At 46.8% G+C, this 23,127-nt stretch overlaps 1 protein-coding gene across 1 annotated transcript in view; it reads left to right on the forward strand.

The window, feature by feature from the left end:
* The first annotated feature begins 2,734 nt into the window (after positions 1 to 2,734).
* The window catches only part of LOC147229574 (dynein axonemal heavy chain 11), a 38,225-nt gene continuing 17,832 nt past the window's right edge, over positions 2,735 to 23,127 (forward strand). Inside the window, exons 1-50 of the mRNA XM_086155082.1 lie at positions 2,735 to 2,816; positions 2,904 to 3,115; positions 3,521 to 3,742; positions 3,834 to 4,001; positions 4,104 to 4,220; positions 4,294 to 4,431; positions 4,513 to 4,628; positions 4,699 to 4,918; positions 5,398 to 5,502; positions 5,593 to 5,988; positions 6,169 to 6,501; positions 7,214 to 7,468; positions 8,428 to 8,597; positions 8,673 to 8,895; positions 8,978 to 9,094; positions 9,191 to 9,277; positions 9,355 to 9,513; positions 9,734 to 9,817; positions 9,946 to 10,104; positions 10,185 to 10,307; positions 11,353 to 11,475; positions 12,016 to 12,240; positions 12,343 to 12,434; positions 12,519 to 12,645; positions 12,728 to 12,865; positions 12,948 to 13,181; positions 14,564 to 14,695; positions 14,909 to 15,069; positions 15,155 to 15,311; positions 15,398 to 15,543; positions 15,614 to 15,730; positions 15,802 to 15,940; positions 16,044 to 16,136; positions 16,755 to 16,949; positions 17,035 to 17,112; positions 17,195 to 17,327; positions 17,451 to 17,578; positions 17,857 to 18,005; positions 18,223 to 18,373; positions 18,460 to 18,591; positions 18,685 to 18,858; positions 19,445 to 19,649; positions 19,825 to 19,990; positions 20,091 to 20,193; positions 20,570 to 20,809; positions 20,884 to 21,045; positions 21,146 to 21,339; positions 21,520 to 21,682; positions 22,098 to 22,221; positions 22,389 to 22,531. Of these exons, the coding sequence (XP_086011208.1) occupies positions 2,741 to 2,816; positions 2,904 to 3,115; positions 3,521 to 3,742; positions 3,834 to 4,001; positions 4,104 to 4,220; positions 4,294 to 4,431; positions 4,513 to 4,628; positions 4,699 to 4,918; positions 5,398 to 5,502; positions 5,593 to 5,988; positions 6,169 to 6,501; positions 7,214 to 7,468; positions 8,428 to 8,597; positions 8,673 to 8,895; positions 8,978 to 9,094; positions 9,191 to 9,277; positions 9,355 to 9,513; positions 9,734 to 9,817; positions 9,946 to 10,104; positions 10,185 to 10,307; positions 11,353 to 11,475; positions 12,016 to 12,240; positions 12,343 to 12,434; positions 12,519 to 12,645; positions 12,728 to 12,865; positions 12,948 to 13,181; positions 14,564 to 14,695; positions 14,909 to 15,069; positions 15,155 to 15,311; positions 15,398 to 15,543; positions 15,614 to 15,730; positions 15,802 to 15,940; positions 16,044 to 16,136; positions 16,755 to 16,949; positions 17,035 to 17,112; positions 17,195 to 17,327; positions 17,451 to 17,578; positions 17,857 to 18,005; positions 18,223 to 18,373; positions 18,460 to 18,591; positions 18,685 to 18,858; positions 19,445 to 19,649; positions 19,825 to 19,990; positions 20,091 to 20,193; positions 20,570 to 20,809; positions 20,884 to 21,045; positions 21,146 to 21,339; positions 21,520 to 21,682; positions 22,098 to 22,221; positions 22,389 to 22,531 (8,004 nt within the window). The 5' untranslated portion in view covers positions 2,735 to 2,740. The remainder of the gene's footprint in view (positions 2,817 to 2,903; positions 3,116 to 3,520; positions 3,743 to 3,833; positions 4,002 to 4,103; positions 4,221 to 4,293; positions 4,432 to 4,512; positions 4,629 to 4,698; positions 4,919 to 5,397; positions 5,503 to 5,592; positions 5,989 to 6,168; positions 6,502 to 7,213; positions 7,469 to 8,427; positions 8,598 to 8,672; positions 8,896 to 8,977; positions 9,095 to 9,190; positions 9,278 to 9,354; positions 9,514 to 9,733; positions 9,818 to 9,945; positions 10,105 to 10,184; positions 10,308 to 11,352; positions 11,476 to 12,015; positions 12,241 to 12,342; positions 12,435 to 12,518; positions 12,646 to 12,727; positions 12,866 to 12,947; positions 13,182 to 14,563; positions 14,696 to 14,908; positions 15,070 to 15,154; positions 15,312 to 15,397; positions 15,544 to 15,613; positions 15,731 to 15,801; positions 15,941 to 16,043; positions 16,137 to 16,754; positions 16,950 to 17,034; positions 17,113 to 17,194; positions 17,328 to 17,450; positions 17,579 to 17,856; positions 18,006 to 18,222; positions 18,374 to 18,459; positions 18,592 to 18,684; positions 18,859 to 19,444; positions 19,650 to 19,824; positions 19,991 to 20,090; positions 20,194 to 20,569; positions 20,810 to 20,883; positions 21,046 to 21,145; positions 21,340 to 21,519; positions 21,683 to 22,097; positions 22,222 to 22,388; positions 22,532 to 23,127) is intronic.

Here is a 23,127-nt window from a genome sequence, read left to right on the forward strand (position 1 = left end):
CATATTGACAAGGTGGTCGCGATGCAATCGACCCGTTCGCCGCCAGGCTCCGGAGCTAATGGAGTGACTCGTGTTCTCACCCGTGTTAACATCTGTGCTGATTTTTCAGAGTAAAATGAGCATGTGGATTACATCAGGAGCTGCCTTAACCGCTTGAGTGCATCGCTTGTAACTTGTTATTAGCGCCATAGCAACCGGCAGGCAATTTTTCCTCGCGCGTGGTCTTGTCATGCTGATGGTGTCCAAAATGGTGGCGCCACCTGCACCTGTGGAATCCGTCAGGCTCGCTTCCCTTGTCTCTTCCCCGAAAAAGGAAATAAATGATACCCATGTGATCGACATAGATAGAAGGTAGTTTGATTTAACCTTGATTTCAAAAGCAGAAAATGTGCAAAAGCAGAAAACGGCTTTTTTTTACATGTATATGTCAGGAAAATCACAGTCGGCTCACATAAGCCTGCCGATAAATATAGGTTGTTTGTTATTTTGAAATCGATATGCGTTGTGGGATAAAAGCAAGCACAAAAGACCTGGTAACATGGGCTCCAGGGCTACACTGGGGCCTGAAGAACTGCAGCCTTGGGGTCTCATACCAGTGGTACAATTTGCACTATTACGTACACTTATTTATCATACCTGAATTATATGCATATTCGCCCATATATTTATTAATGGTAGCTATTCAATGCTGCTACCTCATGTGCGCCCCAATTGCCCCTTTTTTCTGAATCTGCAACTCCACCATCACTGCGGCCCCTTAAAAGACAATATTTTTTCAGCTCACTTTCTGTCCTCTTTCCCTCCATCCAACACTGATTCCCCAAAATCGATCTGATCCATTAGTTCATTTTCAGAAGTGACACAAAATAAGGTCTTAGTTTTACACCCTCTTTGCATTTGCATGGGATGCTTCCAGAAATGTCAGCGGCACCGCGTGCGGCTTCCAACTTGGAATTAAAATGAATAAAGAAATAAAGCACATGATGAGAATCTTGTCATTTTCTTGAAGGCGGTGTGAGAAACCAAGCCAGAGATGCAAAGATGAACACCTTCTCTGCAATGGACGTCAACAAGTCAACGTCTCCATCATGGGGGCGGGGCTTTGTCTTCGGCCAGCTGTCAGCTGACCGGATGTCATTTGATTGACACATGTACTGACCAATCGGGATTAAACTCAAGGCTCGCGCCTCTTTCCGGCTCAAACATACCGAAGCGATTGTTGATATTTAAACAAAATACATTCAGCGAAATCAAAGAAAACACGTAAGTTTAATTGTTAAAAAAAAGGCGAAGGGCGAGCGATTTATCCTTGTTTATTTTGTCTTATTCGTCCCCGGGGCTTCCGGATAAACTTCCCAGCTGCAGTGATTGAGGAGATTAGCGGTCGCTAGGCAACAAGATGCTAGCCCGCCCCGACACAGTACTCCTGTACACGGGAATGTTTGATTTAAAAAAAAACAAAACAACATAAACGCTTCGTCTGTTGGGTATTTTTTAAAAGTAGTCTTGGAGATAAACGCCGTGGTTTCCCCTCGCCATGTCGGACGAGGAGAGTGTAACCCCGTTCCTGGAGGACGCCCGGGTGAAGTTTGTCGGGGAGAAAGTGTGTGCGCTGCTGCCGCTGCGCCGCCAGACGTGGGAGAAAAGCGCCGTCAACCAGGACTTTCAAAAACTCCTAAAAGATTTATTCGAGAACGACAACGTCGCCTATTTCTCTACGACGAAAAGGGGCTGTCTCGTTGCCACCAGGGAGGTACGGTCGTGTTTAAACCCAGCTTTCTCCTTGGCTAAATATCTCGTTTGCCCACACGTTGACGCATAAGCTAGCTAATGTGAGTGCGTATGCTGACATTACGGTAGTTAGTCATCTGGATCCAGACCTAACCCACTTTTATCTTGTGATGATTTGTTTTTCTCCCCCAATCCAGGCCCCGTGTGTGGTCCCAAACAAGCAAATCTACACACTGAAGAAGCGGAAAGTCCCCATTGATTCTGAAAACTACCGAGAACTTCTCCTCTTTGGTCTCCTGTCTCCATCGCCACTGCTGCAGTTGTCCTGCATGATGGAGCAGGTTATCTTCCACCCTACAAGCGCCTCACCGGGCAATTTACTGCTTCATTTCTCATTTTGGTGTTTGATTTCTCCCACAGGTTTGGGTCCCGTTGTTGTCGAACAGCGTGAACCACCGTACGTGGCCAAACCTCATGTCTGAAGATATTATTCGACACGCCGAGAGCGTGTGCAGTAAAACGTCAGTGGTAAGAGGGCAGATTTTAGGGAAATCTTACCTCCCTCTCCCGGCTGAAACCGATTGGATGGAAAATGTTCCCGGCTCCTTCGAAATGTAAGCAGACGTCCTATTCTAAATGGATTATTTCATCGGTTTAAGGAACAATGAAACACGCAGGAGGTGCGTATTGATTCTCAGGTACGACAGGGCACTGGGACATGCCATCGAGACCCAGGTCATCAGCTGGACCAACCTGATCCAGAAAATGTTAAAGGAGGATTCATCAGACCTGCTTCTGACGGCCGGTCATCCGGGGCCCGATGCTGAGATCAAGTTCTGGGCTTCCAGGAAGAACAATATTCAGCACGTTTATCACCAGGCATGCTCCTTTTTGTCTCGATCACTGATACGGATGAAATTTGCTCTCGCCTTCACCCCTTAACATTGATTTATCTTAGTCAAGATCTTTGTACCTTCGCCTTCAGCTTCAGAGTCCTGTTGTTCAGAAAATGGCAAAGATGTTAGAGATGATGGAGAGCAGCTATCATCCTGCAATCAAGACTCTAATTGGAAAAGTCTCTAACGGTAAAAACCAGGGCGGATTTTTCCTCTCCAGGCCGGAGGAGCGTGTTGCTTTTATTTGAAATCGAAAATATTTTTTCTTGTCAAAAGCGCTGCTGGAGGCCCAGGACGTTGACCTCCATCTGCAGCCGCTGTGCGCTCAACTCTCCCGACTGGAAAAGGAAGGATTTGTGCACTTTGAGACCTTCACGCCCTCAGTGTTTCACATGCTAGCTCTCGTCTGGACCCACTGCCGTGCTTATCAAAAACCAGGGAGGATTGTGGTATTACTTCAAGAACTCTGCAATCTTCTTATTGAACAGGCAAGAACTGAAGCTGTAGAAAAACTGCATCTGTTGTCTTTTCGCTTGGATGCAGGCAGGAAATGTGCCTGGATCCTCCCCGGGTAGAGACGAAGAGGGAGTTTGAATTCAACGCAGGCTATTTCCTAAGAGTTAACGCGGTTTGGGTGCTGCCACTTGAGTATGATTCATGTGTCTAATACACCAAACAGAAATGATACATAGGCCTCACGTGGTCATTTCATGTTCATTATTTAGTCCTGGAATAAATAGAAGATGCAATAGATTTGGAATTGTGGCGTTAGCTTATCTCACGTCACACATCCCTGTTGCTGGTGTCTTTCAGCCGTCTCATTTCACTTCATCACTAAGGCTATGAGACATTCATATCTCACTGATACATATGTACATATTTCTATCTTCTAGGCATCTGCATACCTCTCTGCTGATCTTTTACTCATAGAGGACCCAGAGGAAAGTCTCGAAATGGTGAAGAAGGTAATAAAAGTCTTCAGATGTTTCAAAGCGAGTTACCAGACACAGAGGGAGAGGTTGGTCAGCCATGCGAGACAAGCACCCTGGGATTTCCCATCTGCCAGGATTTTTACACGTTTCAACCGGTTTCTGAATCGCATGCTGCAGCTGGAGGTGGGGTTTTACGTTCATCTTTGTACTGACTCACCTGAGGATTTGCCTTCATCTAGTTTTGTGGTCCTTTATTACGCGTTCCCTTTTGCAGGATTTATTTGAAATATTGCTGGAATACAGGAGGATGGAAAAACTGGAATTTGGTGGGGTCAAAGGCAAGCTCTACGGTGAGCACGTTGCTCAGATGTACCGAGAATTCAAACACTACTGTCAGCTGCTGAGACACGGTGACAACAACCCGCCTGACTGCTACTCTGAGGTGAATTCTTGTGGAAGATACTCCACTCCAATACAGTATCACCTTCTCAATAAACAATCTAAAAATAACACGTCATTGATGAATATGTGCTCCCGCTGTAAGGATTTTGAAAAAAAGTACAAGGATTTCAAAGTGAACATTCTGGACCTGGAATGCCGATTTGCCAGCCTTCTCTGTTTGGCTTTTAAAGATTGCTCAGGACTGGAGTCTGCATTCAAAGTAAGGGTGTCGAACGAGAGTCTTCTACAAGCGAACGCAGTCTCAGCTTCAACGGTGTCTCTTGTGTTTTTAGTTGCTAACGGTCGTTGGACCTTTCCTTGAGAGAGAGCAAATCAGGCGCATATTCAGTCCCAGCTTCCTCCTGCTGCAGCAGCAATTCAGAGAGGAGCTGCAGAAATGTAAATTGCTGTTCAAAACACAGCTCGTCAAGGTAACCCTGTGAAATATTGTGAATTTTATGTCCTAGTATTTTTCGCTCTGCAGCGCCTCACCGTTCTTGCTCTGCTTCCAGATGGAGAATGGCTTGCCAAAGAACTCGGCCCACAAATCTGGAGCCTTAAAATGGGCGAAAATGCTCAGGGAGCGCATTCAAAGCTCGTGGGAAAAACTCAGATCTCTGTTTGAGACGTTAGTCCATTGTGACCGTTTCCACGAAATGAATATATAATATCATGAATAAATGCTGGATGGTGCAGAGGCAGAAAACATTGTGTCTTTTCAGGCCAGCAGGAGGTGTGGAGATGATGGAGGAGTATCACATGTACAAGGAAATGTTGAGTCTGTTGGACCAATATGAAGAAGACGCTTACTCAGAGTGGTGCAGCGGTTTGGAGGAGTCCTGCCAGATGAACCTCAACCAACCCCTCATCTCCAGGAGTGACTGCCACAGCCTGATCTCCGTCAACTTCAATCCAAAGGTCTGTTCATTGGAGGAAGTCCTCCACGTGATGCTCGACAACTGTACGGTAGCTTGTACAGTAACACACAACTGTACAGGAACTGCTGACTTACAGCTCACCTATATTTTATTATTCAATGTCTTGCGATTTTGTTTGTTGCCTCGAAATCCTGACTCTTTTCATTGCTGTGTCGAATAAACAAGCACATTTATAAGCCAAGGACCAAGTGACCAGATAACTTTGATAGACTTTCCTTTAGGTCACGTTAAATGATCTTAACTCTGAAAAAGCCTGTTAAGTGTTTTATTATTGTTATTATCATAATGCATAGTGCGCAGACCCTCACCTTGCTGTTTTTCACCACAACATTCCCCTTCTTGGCTATTTCATTTAACTAATGTATTCTCTGTAGGGTTTGATTGATTGAGAAGAAAATTTTTTATCACCGGCTCACCGTGAATTATGTGGAAAAAATAACGTTTCCTTTGAATCTCTAGCTGATTGAGGTCTTGAAAGATGTCAAGTACATTCAGACTCTCAGTCATGTCAACATCCCGGCTGCCGCCATGACCGTTTATGAGATGCGCGGCTTATTCGCAAAGGTAAGGAACACGATCCTGCTCACGCCATCAACATGTGGTTGGCATGGGCCGCACCTCAGTAAACGCACTGCTCTCCGCGACGCTTTCCAGTATGTGAGCAGTCTGGAGCTCATCGTGCAGTGGTACAACCGGATAAAGCAGACGCTGCTGGAGGTGGAGCTTCCCCTGATCCGAGCGGAGCTGCTGTCGATAGACCTGCAGCTGTCGAGAGCCGAGACCGACCTGACGTGGCAAGACCGGGAGAGCTGGGGCTTCATCGGCGCCACCAAAGACATGGTGCGAAGCCTGGCGCGCCGAGTCGGTGCGGCCAAGGACAACCGTGACGCCATCCAGGCCATGATGAAGAGGTGGACCAAACAAGCCATGTTTTGCAGAAGAGACAATAAGAAAGGGTTGCTTATTCAGCTGGAGGACAGGCCAGACCGTGTTAGCAAGATATACAGCTCAATAAAGAGGGATGGCGCGTCCATCCATACGCTTGTGCAGGTACTTGTGGGTTTTTCCCATTCTAACTCATTTCATATTTCTACTCTATATGTTTACCATAAATTTGTATTTCAGATAAATGCATTGGAATAATATTCCTTTAAATGGAGGTGAAATTCTGAATTTTAGAAAGACTGTGACTGTCTCCGCATCATTTCCCTGATCTGGTCATTTCTACAGGAGAACATGGTTCTCTTCCACGCCGACGCCGCTTCAGATGCGTGGCGGTCCTACCTGGAGTACATCGACGAGATGGTGGTCGAGGGGCTCTTCAGCTACATCAACCACTCGCTCCATTTTTTCATGAGCAACATGGTGTCGTGGCCCAACCAGGCTCCTCTCTTTGAGGCTCAGCTGATGCTCAATAGTTCAGGTGTGGTCTTCCTTCCCTCGCTGGAGCGGGACTCAGGAGACGGCCTCTACGACTTGGTAGAAGGACTGGTCGCGGATATATTCAAGACTTCTGCAAATGTCAGCCGGGTGTCCAGCCAGTCTGATGCGGACAGCTATCAGGTACTGCTGCAGATATCTCTTTGACGGTCGGTCAACTGCTCTCAACATCATTCAGGGTTTTTTAAAAGAATCTGAAACAATTCTTTAGGAATACGCAAAACCCAATGTGAGAAGCGTGTGACAGCTGCCTTCATACATCTCCGATGCAGCGTCACACGTTGTTACATTGTCTTGGAATAAAAATGTCATTTATGGCGAGCTAGCTTGACTGCCCCTGAACAGGCCTTCACGTCGACTTCACTGCTCAGGGTTCATGGCAAAAAGAAAGAATAGTCCCCAACCTTTTACACATCTTAACACCAACACAGGAACCCCTTGTCCATCTCCGTGCCACAGAATGGAGACTTGTTAGTCAGAGAAGTCCTGCGTCAGGTGGGCTAATTTGACGATTTAACCACTGCCAGGCTTCCAGTGCACTTCAGCTGCTCTGTTGCGGCTAAATTTTACATCTTTAAACTCCGCTGCGGGCAGGCACCACTCTGAGGAAATGTGGCTACGCTCAAATCACTTCCCAACCCCTAGAATCTGGGCAAAGGCAGTTTCCACGACAGTTAAAGGACAATAGAGCTGGCAAACCAAACGCTAGCGGCTAGCGCTCCCTTGAACGCGTGCCAGCTGTGAATGTGGGTGTCCTCTAAATGTATGGCATGATAGGGTATTCTGCAAATCCTAACTTCTTCTCTTCATGTTTGTCATGATGCAACCCGCGCAGGATGTGATGGATGACATGCTGGACTTGTTGGACCTGAGACAGGAAATAATGGAACGAGTTGACAGCGTTCTCAAGAAAGTCGTAAATTACCAGAGGAAGTTTGACTGCTTCGCTCATTTGTGGCAAGAGGACCGGGTGGAGTTTCTCCGCCAGTTTCTTCTCTATGCACGCGCTCTCACAGCTGAGGAGACGGAGGCCGACAGAGCGGACGTCCTCCCGGAGAGCCCGCCCACCATAGACACCTTCAAAGAACAGGTGCCGAGTTTAAGTTTTGTCAGCGCATCTGACCAGAGGTGCAAAAGAGCAGCAGGTGCAGATATAATAGACCAATGAACAGGATGTACATGGTATATATATGTCAATAACTTACAAGTGATTCACAGATAGGGTACTATGAATGTATCATTACTGTATTTTTCAGACTGAGCGCATCTGAATAGAAGCCACAACGGCTAAAAATGGCAAAATAAATCGGTGCACATATATAGGCCGCAAGTGTCCATTTTGTAACATGAGATATTTACATAAACATTATTTTTAAACTTTTAATTCAATACGTAGCCGTAACCGCCACAAAAAAGTACTGGAAATGCTTTTTCAAAACAGTGCCTGTAACACGGCTGATGAAAAAGATGAGTAATAAATAACAAGGAAAAGTCCATCCATTTTCTATCCCCGCTTTGTCTGACTCAAGCGGATCGCTATCTCAGTCTTCCTCCTGCGCACTAAAACTATTAAAAGCCTCAGAATTTCATGGCCATTTCATTGGTCCGATGTGACGAGGCTAAATGTTTTGGTGGCGTGAAGCTCGTTAGCCCCCAAAAATCCATGAATTAGCCGCATCGTTGTTGAAGCCGCAGTGCTCAAAGCATGTGGAAAAAAAAAAAGCGGCTTCTTGTCCAGAAATTAGGGTAAATGTAGAAGACTACAGGCAGGAACTGTGGCCGTCACTTACTAATAGAAATGTTCAGATCATAAGTTATGAGGTACAAAAAGACAGTAGAAATGGACATTGAATCATTAAACAGTGCATACATAAATGTGGACAGCAGCTGCCCAGGGTTGCTAAGCTAGTGTAGTAGTGTGTGTGTGTGTGTGTGTGTGTGTGTGTGTGTGTGTGTGTGTGTTGTGGTTGTTTGGTGCAGCCTTTGCTCTGAATCTGCGTAGAATTCTTAAATCCCTTTGCGCACGTGCCGACCTCTTTACCTTTGCAGATAGATCACTACGAGCATCTGTACTCCGAAACCTGCAAGCTTGAGGAATTCCGGGTGTTTGACGGGTGGTTTCGGGTTGATGTCAAGCTCTTCAAAGCCAGTCTTCTGAACACCATCAAGAAGTGGAGCTGGCTTTTCAAGGAACACCTGCTGACATACGTCACCAACAGGTAAGATGTCCTCGGCGGATAAATATGTAAACTACCGACTAACCGGCGTCGTCCTCTGTCCGGTTTGCTCCTCAGTCTTGGCGAGTTGCAGGATTTCATCCGCGCCGCCATCGAAGGGCTCGTCCAACCCGTGACCGCGGGAAGCCGCCGCGGTTTGGCGGAAGTCATGAGCCACCTCGTGGCTATACGAGACAGGCAGACCGCCACGGACGAGATGTTTGGACCTCTTCGAGACACAATGATCCTCCTGGAAAGATACGGAGTGACCATACCGGACCAGGTTTATTCTCAGCTGGAGGTACGGAAGGGAGCGGTGCAAGCACACCTCACGCTTTGCTGTTGTCTTCACATCTTGAGTACAAATACTGCATTTGCTGTAGGAGCTTCCTGAAAAATGGAGCGAGGCTAAAAAGCTGGCCGTGAAAGTGAGACATGAAGTTTCACCCATGCAAACGGAGGAAGTGAAGGTCATACGAAGACATCTGATGGCATTTGAGGTGACAAGTCTAATTTCCAGCGTGGGCCTGTATCTCGGAATGTATCATATTGCTCCGTGAGCGAAAGTCGCGAAATTGGTTTTGCTCTTTTTACAGGTGAAACAAAGCCAGTTCAGGGAGATGTTCAGGGCGACCGCACCTTTCGGTTACAAAACAGCCGATCCCTACGTCAGTCTGGAGAGAGTAAGACCTTATTGAGGACCGGATCAGATCCACGCCACGTTGTCCCCTTGGTGTGACGCACGTGTGTTGTTTTCCAGTCTGAGAAAGCGATCCGAGACATGGAGAGAGAGCTGGCAGAGCTGCAGGAGTCCACCAAGCTGTTTGACGTGACGATCCCCGATTACAGAGACATCAGGCTCTGCAAACACGAGATCAGAGTCCTCAAAGAACTGTGGGACATGGTGATATTTGTGCAAGTAAGCGACGTAGAGTGAATGAAAAACTTAAAATGGCACTCGTTTTGAGGAAATGGAAAGCCGGCTGAAGTCCTCTTTGTCTGGCCGCGGTGCCCATAACTCAATAACTTGACTGGCCTGTCTTACTGGAGGGTCTCATTGATTCTTTGAAAGCCGCTAAATGCTCCCTTTAAGTACCCGCAGCCCATTGACCGCTGCGCTCAAGTCTTTATCTTTACAGACCAGTGTGGAAAACTGGACAATGACCCAGTGGAGGCAGATAAACGTGGACCAGATGGATGCAGAATTGAGGAGGTTTGCCAAGGTGAGGTCACCCACAGTGCTACATCACACCAGCGTGTCTCTCCTGCTGTTTTGCCGTCATGCACCATTGCTGTTCGTAACAGATGCCTCTAATAACTAATTAGGTTTACCTACCTTCTGTTTGTGTAGGACATACGGAAGCTTGACAAAGAGGCTCGCACATGGGATGTGTATTCCGGGTTAGACCTTCATGTAAAGAACGTTCTGACGTCGCTGCGGGCCGTGAGTCAGCTGCAGAACCTGGCCATCCGGGAGCGCCACTGGGCGCAGCTGATTAGAACCACACAGGTGCAGGAACGATCTCGTTCCGCTTTCCTCGACATTGAGGTGGTCTTCTTCCTCGTCACCGCTCCTTTCCCTTCAAACAGACGGACTTCACCGTGACCGAGAGAACCACGCTGGAGGACCTCTTGGCTCTGCAGCTTCACCTGTTCGAAGAAGAAGTCCGCAATATTGTGGACAAGGCGGTCAAAGAAATGGCCATAGAAAAGGTTCCTTTTTTTCTCCAAGTCTCTCCAAGTGTTTTAAAAAGAGAAATCTCAGCGTCGCAGGCTCTGCTCCTGGGAGCAGTGGAGCAGCATCATCTGGTCCCAGCTGGTGCAGATCTCTGCTTCAACAGCTTGGTCACGCTGCATCTAGTGTGTCCATGGCTGCTCTGAAAACACAGTCATTTTTATTTGCACTATTATTATTCGAATTGTCCTTCAGCCCAAACTTTTCAGTGCTTGCAGTTCACCTGAGTATCTGCACTGCCTCACACATCCTGGGACTCGGATTGCAGATTGGTTATTTTGACAAGATAAGATAAAATAACACTATATTGATACCCATAGGGAACATTGTTTTGTCGGTAAAATAACAATATTAATAAATGAGTATAAATATAGATAAGAGACAATTAAAAGATAGCAAAAGGCACCAACAAAAAAAGACAGCAAAATGAACAAGGACAAAAATAGACAACAGAAAAACAAAGAGAAAAGCAAGGATGAGAATAGACCACCAAAACAACAACAACAAGGATAAAAATAAACAACAGAATGGGGAAAAAAAACAGCAAAGGTGAGAGTACTCAACCAAAACAACAACAAGGATAAGAACAGAAACAGTGACAAAAATAAACAGAATGCGAGTGCAGTGACACCAACGGGGATTAAAATAGATGGAATCAGAGCGTGACACGTGCAAACGAGTGAGGCAGCGCTGCTGTACAGCCTAACAGCACTATCGTTTTGCAAGTAGAAAAATAAATTGACCAGCTTTAGCATAATTATTAGCGGCTCATAATGATGATAGTTGTGAGAGCATTTCCAAATGTGTGTCTCTGTCCAACCGCAAACAGGCTATCATGTCATGCAGGAATGAATTCCACGCGTGTCTTGAAATATATTTTCATCGTGTTTAGATTTTGAACTGTAACAGTTTTCTATGTAAGAATCGAACCCACGGTGGCAGCGTCCACTGTTTGATTCTGGTAAAATCCCCACAACAGAGGCTGCAGAAGTAATGAGAGTGTTTCTCTGTCTTTTACAACAGGTTGTCACAGAAATAAGTCAAATGTGGGCATCGATGGAGCTTTCATATGAAGACCATTACCAAACCTCCGTGCCTCTTCTCAAATGTGATGCGGAACTCATCGAAACTCTTGAGGACCATCAAGTGAGTCGCCTAATGAGCTGAGATGCCGGACCTGAGAGTGCAGAAAAATGCATAGTAGCTGTCGAGCGCGAGATCTAATTCCCAGCGTCGGTTGTCTGCGAGAAGCACTCCTAGTTAAGTGGTGAATAGAGATGAGAATGCAGAAAGGGGCCACCCCGTCTCACTGTCTAACAGCACAGCTGAGAGGAGAGCCGTCCCCATTGAGTTCCCAGATTTATAGCCGCTGTCCGACACAGGGCATTGTTGCACCGCGGCGGTCTTTTGTACATGTACACCAGATGTATCGGGGGGTTGTAGCCAGCAATTAGAAGTCTTGCCACTTTAGTGCCTCCATCTTTGTGTAAACAGACTGTTTCCCTCCCCCACATTTTTGTGGCGCAGCATGCTGATGAGGTTTAATACGCTTGGAAATTAAAAGGGTACATCTGATTACGTGAGCCCGTCAAGATGTGACTCCCGTCACACGTTAGCGTCCACGTTTTAAGTTCTAAATCCTCACCGCGGCGGCGGATCAAACATTTCTGTCGGTCTCCCCGAAAGGTTCAGCTCCAGAGCATCTTTCAGAGCAAACACGTGGACCACTTTCTCCACCAAGTCGTGGAACTTCAGAAGAAGCTCACTGTGGCCGATTCGGTGCTGATGGTGTGGATGGAGGTGCAGAGAACGTGGGCCTACCTGGAGAGCATATTCGTGGGCTGTGACGATATCTGCCAGAAGCTGCCTGCAGACGCACACCGCTTCCGTGCCATTAATGCAGAATTTCAGGTCTGAATTTCTCCAGGTTTTTTTTTTTAACATTTTTTAGAGAGCCAGTGTTTTTAGATATTGAATGTTTGATTTGTTTTTTTTCTTTCCATTTGTTCTCAGGAGTTAATGTCGGACAGTGCCAAGACCAAAAATGTTATTGAGGCCACCAATAAGCTGAAACTGTTTGAGAAGCTGGAGGACCTCCAAAGAAGGCATGCGTTCATGTTGTTTTTCACAGGTTTTCATGTCTGATTCTCCATTGTTGTGATATATTTTTTCTTTCCCTGTGTCACCAGGCTGGCGTTGTGTGAAAAAGCTCTCTCCGAGTATCTGGAAACAAAAAGACTCGCATTTCCGAGATTCTACTTCATTTCATCCGCCGACTTGTTGGACATTCTGTCGAAAGGAAACCGCCCTAAAGATGTATACTTCTATTCTTGCAGTGGAACTCACTGTCATCTAAGCGCCTCAAAATATGTAATCCTCTTTTTGTACTATTTTTAAGGTAACATGCCATCTCTCAAAATTGTTCGACAACCTGGCGGATCTGGAATTCTCCGTTAATCCTAAACTTGCAGAGGGAATGTACAGCAAGGAGAGGGAGTATGTTCCTTTCCAGAGTGGATGTTGTTGTAGCGGCGTGGTAAGAAGCCACGAATTCAATGTCAGGTATGAATTTTATGAATCGCGTGAACGAAAGCCATGATAATAGCACTTTGGTTCAGGCGGAGTCGTGGCTGAGTCGTCTGGAGGAGTCCATGAGGGAGTGTGTCAGGGGTCATCTGTCTGAGGCCGTGTCCACGTACGAGGACAAACCCAGGGAGCAGTGGATTCTTGACTTCCCGGCCCAAGTGGCCCTCACTGCGTCTCAGATCTGCTGGAACAACGACATGGAGATTGTGTTTAAGAGACTGGAGGAAGGGTTCGAGTCTGCTTTGAAAGACTACAACAAGAAACAGGTACACACTTGGGCCAGCCACTTAAACTCATTTAAACGTTGGATGAATGTGTTTCCAGCACAGTTGGAAAAACTCAGCAACATTGTGCCGAAGAGAAAAAAAAGTAATGAACATTTCATGAATATTGGTGTAATGAAGGCCTTTCCGATTAAGACACATTTGTCTGGAGTACTAATAACATTCCAACGATATGAGACCAACAATCTTTTTTCGAGAGACAAGCTCAACTCAGTTAAAGAAGTCTCAAGGTGATTTTTTTTTTCATCTATTGTCTGGAGTTTTTAATGTAAATAATGTTTTGTATTTACTGGTGCAGTGTTTTGAATCATCATCTCATTTTTAATGTGTTAAATTACATGGTGAACTTACTGTTTAGGAGCCATTACATATTGTAATATAGTAGAAAGTCACCTGAAAATAATATCTATAAAAATAAATAGTTAGGTGTACCAGTGTAGTTGGTTTTTCAGGACATTAGTTCCCCAGACGAGACGGCGGTCAGTTAAAATTCGATGATGCCAAAGTCTGCTTTAGAAACTGAAGCCAAGGAATAAGGAAGGAGGGGGAAATATAAATAAATACTATTTTATATAAATTATAATATATAAATGTAATAAGTGCACAGAGTGCCGGAGCTGTTTCTCTTCTCATGCTCATTGAAAGGAGATCGCTAAATAAAGGCAGCTCTTAAATTTAGATCTACTTCCGTTAAAAAAAACGCTCCTGCGGTTGAGGTAAATAAATAGCGGACCACAACTTGAGTAAATATTGTAAATAATCTTCTATTTTTACAACATACATTACCCCGAGCCGTGTGTTATCTGAGAGTCCAGCTATGAGTTATAGACACGTTTTCCCTAATGCCGTTATAATTGTGCCAGATTCCCTGACCCGAGCTGAGTTTGTGGAGCTGTGTGTATTATCACTCTTGTCAGTTTCATCATTGCTATTTAAGGTTAGCATGTCCTTGGCTGCTGTTTTAATAAGGTCTCTCTCCCGTCAACAGATTGCACCGCACTGATTAGATCTGCTGTCAAACAGGACCGATGACGGATGCAAGACATCCAGTTATTTATTTATTTATTTATTTATTTATTTATTTATTATTTTTTTTTGTTTTAGTGAAAATGAAGTGCGAGATTTTCATTACTTTGGTTGGCGAAATTCTTCATTTACGTTGCACTCTGTATCTGCTAAATCGGTCGTTGTTATGGGACTAATCATGAGCCATTTGCAACACCGGCGTCCGCTTTACAGCAAATAAAATGGGACTTAAAGGCAGCAGCATTTTCATCATTACCCACTGGCTAAAAGCCTGTATGTGAACTCCAGTTTATTTCCTCCGATAAGCCCTTCAATCTTTTTGTTCCCATCTCCTGCAGGTTTCTCAGCTGAACTCTCTGATCGGCATGCTGCTGGGCGAGCTGAGCTCAGGCAGCAGACAGAAGATCATGACCATATGTACTATTGATGTGCACGCTAGAGATGTCATCGCCAGCCTCATTGCGCAAAAGGTCAACATGAATTAATAATATTCTTTTCAGCGTTACATTCAAGAACCAGCATCTCACTGTCACATTGATTCTGATGAAATGTATTTAAGAACACTCATTCATCGTTGATGAATTTCCCCCGTGGGGATCAATAAAGTATTATCCTATACTCTCACTGGGAAACTAGATCATAATAATTAGATTTCTTTGACCACAAATGTCATGTGTTTGTAGGTAACAACCTCCCAGACCTTCCAGTGGCTCTCCCAGCTCAGGCACTGCTGGAATGTGCAGCGGCGGCATTGCTCCGTCAGCATATGCGACGCTCACTTTCCATATCTTTATGAGTATCTTGGAAACACGCCGCGTCTGGTCATCACCCCGCTGACAGACAGGTTCGGCATCCCGATACGCTCTCAGGCGTCGCCGTGCCAGTCGAATTCGGTATTGAGAAACGACATTTCTGTCTGATATGCGCAGGTGCTACATCACTTTGACTCAGTCTCTCCACCTGACCATGAGCGGAGCCCCGGCGGGTCCGGCCGGAACGGGGAAGACCGAGACCACCAAGGATTTGGGCAGAGCCGTGGGCGTCATGGTCTACATATTCAACTGTTCGGAGCAGATGGACTACAAGGTTTCTACCGCGCGGTCCTCTCCTTCTCATTCCCTCCGCCTTTTAGCTGTCGTTTTTACGCATTTAGTTTCAATCATTGCGGTCAGTCGATAGGAAATATCTACAAGGGTCTGGCCCAGACCGGGGCGTGGGGCTGCTTCGACGAGTTCAATCGCATTCCCGCGGATGTCCTGTCCGTGATAGCGGTGCAAGTGAAAACCATCCAGGATGCCATTCGGTCCAAAAAGAGAAGGTAACCTCGAAGCCGAGCGGCATCGTGTCATGACGAATCACGTGCGACGCGTCGCTGTGCAACATCGCAGGTTTCTCTTCCTGAATAAGGACATCGTCCTGAAACCCTCGGTGGGGATTTTCATCACCATGAACCCCGGCTACGCGGGCAGGACGGAGCTCCCGGAGAACCTCAAGGCTCTGTTCAGGTGCGAGCGACGACATCTTCTAGTGTCCTTTTCTAGGGTTGCCCGGCTGATCCCGCCTGGTCCCGCTGCAGGCCCTGCGCCATGGTGGTACCCGACACTCAGCTCATCTGCGAGATCATGTTGGTGGCGGAGGGCTTCTGTGGTGCCAAGCTCTTAGCAAGGAAGTTCATCATTCTTTATGTTCTCTGCAAAGAGCTGCTCTCCAAGCAGGTGGGAAGAGCTGCGTTTCAGGATGCTTTCTAGGATTTTATGGCGTTCAGTAGAATTTTGAAGAAACACAAACACGCAAATACAATCCTATGCTGTCTTCCAGGACCATTATGACTGGGGTTTGCGGGCGGTCAAGTCTGTTTTGGTTGTGGCAGGAGCACTGAGAAGAAGAGACAAGGCCCGACCGGAGGATCAGGTGACTTCTACACACACTTCCAGCTGCAGTGGCAGCACAAGCACTGGCGGCTCCCTGGGCCTTTAGAAAATTATTAACGAGTGTTTAATCTAAATGCATTTTATTTCAGTTGGTTCATTTTTAAAATGTAATTTGAAACATTTAGATAAAACGTGTTAGAATATTTTTGTTGCTCTCTGTAAGCGACTGCACGTGCCAGTAAAAGGATGTCAGCACAGAGAGAGAGGACGGCATCTTTTGTTTGTTTTGGATCATTTAAATTTGGCTTGTTTTTCATGATTACAAGGAGAACCCAAAGAGACATTGAGTATTTTTGCTTCGACCCAGCATCCTTTTTCTGAGTTCAAAATGTTTTGTTGCACGCAGAAATGCCATTTCGTTTTCTCTCCAGTCGTTCATTGATTTAAAAAAAAAAAAAGCAACACATAATTTGTTTATACACAGCATAAAGGCAAAAAAAAGCAGCTTTATGTGCCGTGTACGTTCATTTTAAATTCAATTCAAAATTTTCGGCTCCAGTTGTTTTCTTGACTGCGGGGGAACTCGTTCAGACGGCTCTTGGAGTGGTAAAGGGAGTCGACCCCTGGCATATGTAAATTAAAGTGTGTGTTTTTATAGGTCCTGATGCGTGCTCTGAGAGACTTCAACCTGCCAAAAATTGTAGCGGAGGATGTCGCAATCTTCTTGGGCCTGCTGGGAGATCTTTTCCCAGGTCTGGAGGTAGAACGGGAGAGAGACGTCGAATTTGAAAGGGCTGTCCGAAAAACAACAGTTGAACTGCGGCTCCAGCCCGAGGAGACGTTCATCCTCAAGGTTCACCCGTGTATTTGCCGTAATGTTTCTTATTAAAAAGAAAAACAATTATCGCAGCATGAATTGAATGTCTTTGCTGCGATAGGTAATCCAGCTGGTTGAGCTCCTGGCCGTGAGACATTCCGTCTTCGTCGTTGGAAACGCAGGAACGGGGAAAAGCTCGGTTAGAATTTTCGCTCCAGGAATATAGTCAAATCGAAATGGCTTCCGTCATTTTCCAACCCTAGATATTTGTTTCGCCACAGATACTGAGAGTTCTACATAAAACATATGTAAACCTGAAGATGAAGCCTGTCTGGAATGATCTCAATCCCAAGGCAGTAGACAGAGATGAATTGTTTGGCTTCATCCACCCGGCGACTCGAGAGTGGAAAGACGGTACATAGAGATTATTATGAATATGGATCATAAAATTTAGAGCTACATGATACTCAAGCTAAGTGTTATGGCTCAAAAAAATTGCAATCTCAGTCGTCGCGTGCTTTCTTTCATCTGTGTAAGGTTTGCTTTCATCACTGATGCGAGAGCAGGCGAACATCTCCCACCTCGGACCTAAGTGGATTGTGTTGGATGGGGACATTGATCCCATGTGGATTGAATCACTCAACACAGTGATGGATGACAACAAGGTACCTCCCTCCTCTTCATCCATACACTATTGTGCAACACATAGCAACCTAGGTGGTATAGATAGAGGAAAAATCCACCACCTTCAGCAATCACTTCCTGGAGTGGAGGTCTTTTTCCCGAGCGATGAATCATGTCGCACCGATCTCGCACCCTTAAAATATTCTAAAACAAGCCTGTCAAAGCTGATGAGATATGAAGGTGTTTCCCCCGGCATTTGGGTAGTGGCTTGTCCATCACATCCACCGTTTAAAGCGCGGCGCCTCGCAAAATCTTCCAGGTCCTGACTCTGGCCAGTAATGAGCGAGTGCCTCTCACCTCCTCAATGAGGCTTGTCTTCGAAATCAGTCACCTCCGAATGGCTACGCCCGCCACCGTGTCCAGAGCAGGAATCCTGCACGTCAACCCGCAGGACCTGGGCTGGAATCCGTGAGTCGCTCGCAGCGTCCCGCATCCGTCGGTCACAAATTAGCATGCCGGTGTCCTTTTATTTCACATCCCCCTCTTTGTGTCCTGCCCAAGCACGTGTGTGTGTGTGTGTGTGTGTGTGTGTCCACACTCCATCAGGACGTGGCCGGTTAGCTCCATGCTAATTTGAGGAGCGGTTCCTGTGATTTTTTTTTTCTTTTCTTTTTTTTGCGTTCAGGTACGTGGGCAGCTGGATCGACCGAAGAGAGCGGCAAACGGAAAAGGCCCATCTCACTATACTCTTTGAAAAATATGTCCCTCGTTGTCTGGAACAGATGAGAACCAACTTCAGGACGATTACCCCTCTCCCCGAGAACTCAATGGTGCAGGTACACCACACCCGAGCGTTTGCATCACGTCGGTAAATACGGTACAAACGCTGAAGGCCTTTTCCCGCCGCTCTCTCCTTGCTCAGACGCTCTGCGCCTTACTTGACTGCCTTCTCACACCGGAGAATATACCCTATGACTCTCCACGCGAGCTCTACGAGACCTACTTCACCTTCGCCTGCATTTGGGCTTTTGGCTCGGCCCTGTATCAAGACCAGGTATTACTTTCACCGAACTGGCTAACGGCGGGGCTGTCGGTTGACATTTTCCGAATCCGTTGACGGTATCGTATCTTGGTTTTGGTGATGGAGCTCTGCGATTACCGGCTGGAGTTTAGCCGCTGGTGGACCAAAGAAATGAAGACGGTGAAGCTACCGGCGCAGGGGACCGTATTCGACTACTACCTGGACCCTCAAAGCAAACGCTTCCTGCCCTGGAGCGATAGCGTTCCCCCCTTTGATACAGAAGAGTGCGGCCCGTTGCAGGTAAAGTAGCACAACACACACACACACGATCCAAGGGCTCCGCGTGAAGCCCGGAAAGAAACTTCCGAGAGGCTGTACGGAACGGTCACAAGAGGCGACACTTTCAAAGAAACAATAACCAAAAACGAACAATGCGGTCATATTAAAAATGTCAGTATGCCTGAGTGAACATAATAAGAGAGGGTAAAGTCAAATCATCAGGTTATGGAAGGGGTGCAAGGATGGATGATAGGCTTGCTGCTGTGTCTGATTACCATCTACTACACCCCATACCAGACTGTGTGGGGCTGAAGGCATGAGCAACAAGGCTTGAGCTATCACCCACGCTCTATTGTCTGTCTTTATGCTCCTGTGTACAGCTGTGAATGCTCCAAAGCCTCTCGCTGAGCCATAATTAGCGGGGCTTTGTTCTGAGCAAATGATGCTATTATGACAGAACAGTTGCGGCGTACTGGGGAAATACAAGAAATTATAAATCACATACAATTCACTGAGCACATGTCTGTCAATAAATCACTCTCAGAGAAAGCCATAATAACCATGTATGTTTCTGTTCTCTGTCTTCCTGCTGTTTCTATGATTGCAGGCTGTTTTGGTACCCACAGCCGAGACGGTGCGTCTTCACTACTTCATGGACTTGTTGCTGGAGAGGAGACAGCCAGTGATGCTGGTGGGAAACGCCGGAGTGGGAAAGACCGCACTTGTCAGGAACAAGTCGGACATGCTGCCGGAAAGTTACGCCACTACAAAAATATCCTTAAACTACTACATTACCTCCCTGACGCTGCAGGGTGAGTGTTGTTTTCCTGACGTTCAGAGGCTCGGAGCGGCAGATGATGTAAACTGCAGCACCATCTGCTGGAAATGTTCAGACCGAGAGGCAGGCAGGCAGACAGACAGAGCAGAAACATCACGTCGTTGCTCGGTTTGGTAATTTGCGACTCAACGTAGAACTTCCCCTTGCAGGGGTCCTAGAGAGACGACTAGAGAAGAGGGCTGGCAGAAGCTATTCCCCCGCAGGCAACAGAAGGTTAATCTACTTTATAGATGATATGAACATGCCGGCCGTTGACAGTTATGGAACCGTGCAGCCTCACACCCTGATTCGACAGCATCTGGATTATGGGCACTGGTAAGGAGGAACCACTCACTAAATGCAGCGGCGTGAAGCCTTTCTCTGCCAACTCTTGACCTTTCAACCGTTCGACGATCCTTCCCCGTCCCATCTGAAGGTACGACAGACAAAAACTGACACTGAAAGAAATACACAATACCCAATATGTCGCCTGTATGAACCCAACGGCTGGGAGCTTCAGTATCAACCCGAGGCTACAGGTAGGCTGTGATTCTGTTTCTGAATTTTAAAAAAAAAAAGAATTGACATCATTTTGTAAAATTGAAATCTAATCTCATGTCATTCTTCAGTTGTACGTACAGGCAGAGGTGAAGTTTAAATGTAATATCATGTCATTCTTCAGTTGTGCGTTTAGGCCGCATTCATCACAATTGCATCTTAAAACCCGACGCTTTAGGATGGAAGAGCGAATCATTTTTACACATTTTCACATGAAGCGGCATCACTCGCCGCTGCAAAACACCCGTCTTGTAATGCAATTTGAATCTGAATTTCAACTTAAAAGCCGATCAGGATAGAATAATCTGCATGTCTTTGCGTTCGTCCCTGCTTTATTCCTCGCTGTGGTTTCCGCAGAGACATTTCTCAGTGTTTGCGGTGAACTTCCCGTCCTCGGAGGCCCTGGCGTCCATCTTCGGTCGGATCCTATCCGCCCGCCTGATGCGGCCGCACTTCGGTGCGCAGGTGCAGAGGAGCACCGCGGCGGCCGTCCGGGCCGCCGTCACCCTTCATCACAAGATGGTCCACAGTTTTCTGCCCACCGCCGTTAAATTTCACTACACATTTAATCTGCGAGACTTGTCCAACATTTTTCAGGTAACGCGACAACGTCAGGGTGTTTTGCGTCTGAATGAAAGCACAACGTTCTCTGTATTTTGTTTGCGATGCAGGGTATTGCCTTTGCTTGTCCGGAGAGTGTTAAAGACTCGACTGACGTGGCGTTGCTGTGGCTGCACGAGTCCTGCAGAGTGCTTTCAGACAGACTGGTGGACGAGAAAGACCTTCAGCTCTTCCAGAAGCTCCAGATGGAAACCTTACGCGAATGCTTCGAGGTGTCGTACAGAACGAGACGGACGGCGTCTCATCGATTCAAACCGGAAAGCGGCCCCGACTTGAAGCTTCAAATGAGCGAACACGTTTGTCCTTTTCCAGGGAGTGGAGGACAAAAGAGTGACAAAGCAGCCCCTCCTCTATTGCCACTTTGCCCAAACGGGTGAGGAACCCTCCTACGCTCCCGTCAGGGATTGGTCCACGCTCAGGAGCGTCCTCACAGATGCCCTGGAGAGCTACAATGAGCTCAACGCAACCATGAATCTGGTGCTCTTTGAGGATGCGATGCAGCACGTGTAAGTGTTTTCCACAAAGTATTTGCAAAGAGAAATAACAGGCCGTATGGAAAGTTCCATCACACCCACATGTAGCGAGATAGAGACAGGAGCAATTCCCCGCCACCAGGGAAGCTCGTTCATTTCTGAGGGACAAATATGGTCGACGGCGTAAATAAGAAAATTAACGTCTGTCGCCAGCTGTCGCATCAGTCGCATCCTGGAGTCCGAGAGGAGCCACGGCCTTCTGGTCGGGGTCGGGGGCAGCGGCAGGCAGAGCCTGACTCGTCTGGCTGCCTTCATGTCCTCCGTGGAAGTCTTCCAGATCACGCTGAATAAGGGCTACGGCATCCAGGACCTCAAGGTAAACACCGGTGCTGTCAGAGGTTTACAGCCAAGCACGATACCAAACACACTCCATCATACACACCTTTGTTCCACGTTTAGGAGACACTCATTTACAATCTACTGACAGAGCCTTGAATTACATTGGTTTTATGCAAAATGCTTGGTTAAAAAAACCCTCGATCAATATTCATGCAGGATATTGATGTCATTCCGTTTCGTTCAGTTTCTCCACTGACGCGGGGAAGAATTGTCAGATACTATTAAAGGGCGCGGGAGAATATTTCAATACCCGGGCCATAAAACAAAATTTGTCAATCGAACCATTTAATAATGTCCTAAAAGTTTATGGTGGCCCTCCTGAGGTTCATGCTTCAGCTGCTCTGCTCCAAACACTCCAGGTGTCTTGTAATTCCACCCCTGGTTTTGCTCAGGTGGATCTCGCGGGCTTGTTTTTAAAGACGGGCGTGAAGAACCAGCGAGTGGCTCTGCTCCTGACGGATGCGCACATACCCGACGAGCGCATCCTGGTCCTCATCAGTGACCTACTGTCATCAGGTCAGGTCCAAGCTCCCCGCGTTTTCCTTCTTCTCCAGACAAAATGCTTGCCGTTACCGTGGATTTACTGCATATTGTCACATTCTTGCGGTCTGTGAAATCATAACATTGATCCCCGCAGCTTATCGGTGTGTAATAACCAGCGTGCCTCCCGCCTCCTCCCGCAGGAGAGATCCCTGATTTATTCAGCGAGGAGGACATCGACGGGATAGTGTCCGGTGTGAGAGCTAAAGTCCGAGCCCTGGGGCTGCTCGACACCAGGGAGAACTGCTGGAAGTTCTTCATCCAGCGAGTCCAACGGCAGCTGAAGGTCTAGTATTTAAAACAAAGATGAAAAGTACTGTTTTTCCTCTCCCGTTCAAGATGTTTTAATGGATAAGCGTTTAGTTACTGTTGAAAAGCCGTGTTTTGGTCAACATTTTCAGCATTAGAATGTATTCATAGTCTCATTTGGCTTCGTCAATATCACACCGGGTAATTCTCTGGGACTCAACAACTCCCTGCCATTATTTCACGCGGCGACTTCACTTTGGTCGCACATAAAGGCGTCGGCGCAGCTCGGACTTCTGTCGTCAACCAGAAGTTTGCTCCATTTTTGATGGAACCCAAATGTACGTCTGGCATTCGTGCCGCGATTGAGCCACATAATGAACGTCACAGCTGCTGTCGGATGCCATTAGGCCGGACAAGCCGAATTAACAGACCCAGACAAACTGGGAGGGGAAAAGAAAGGAAATTCCTGTCACAGTCCACATGTATGCAGTCCAGCTAATCTTCGCGCCAGGGCCACTGGTGGCACCACCGTCTGCTCCGGCCAACTGCCGAAGGGCCTTCCTGAATACATGCCAAGGTGATGAAAGCGGGGATACAGAGGGCTGCCAGTTACGGGTTGTCATTCGGCGCGCT

This window comes from Fistularia commersonii, chromosome 11 (genome assembly GCF_037954325.1).
Source record: "Fistularia commersonii isolate RoL2024-O1a breed Wild chromosome 11, RoL_Fcom_v1.0, whole genome shotgun sequence".
Taxonomy (NCBI): Eukaryota; Metazoa; Chordata; class Actinopteri; order Syngnathiformes; family Fistulariidae; genus Fistularia; species Fistularia commersonii.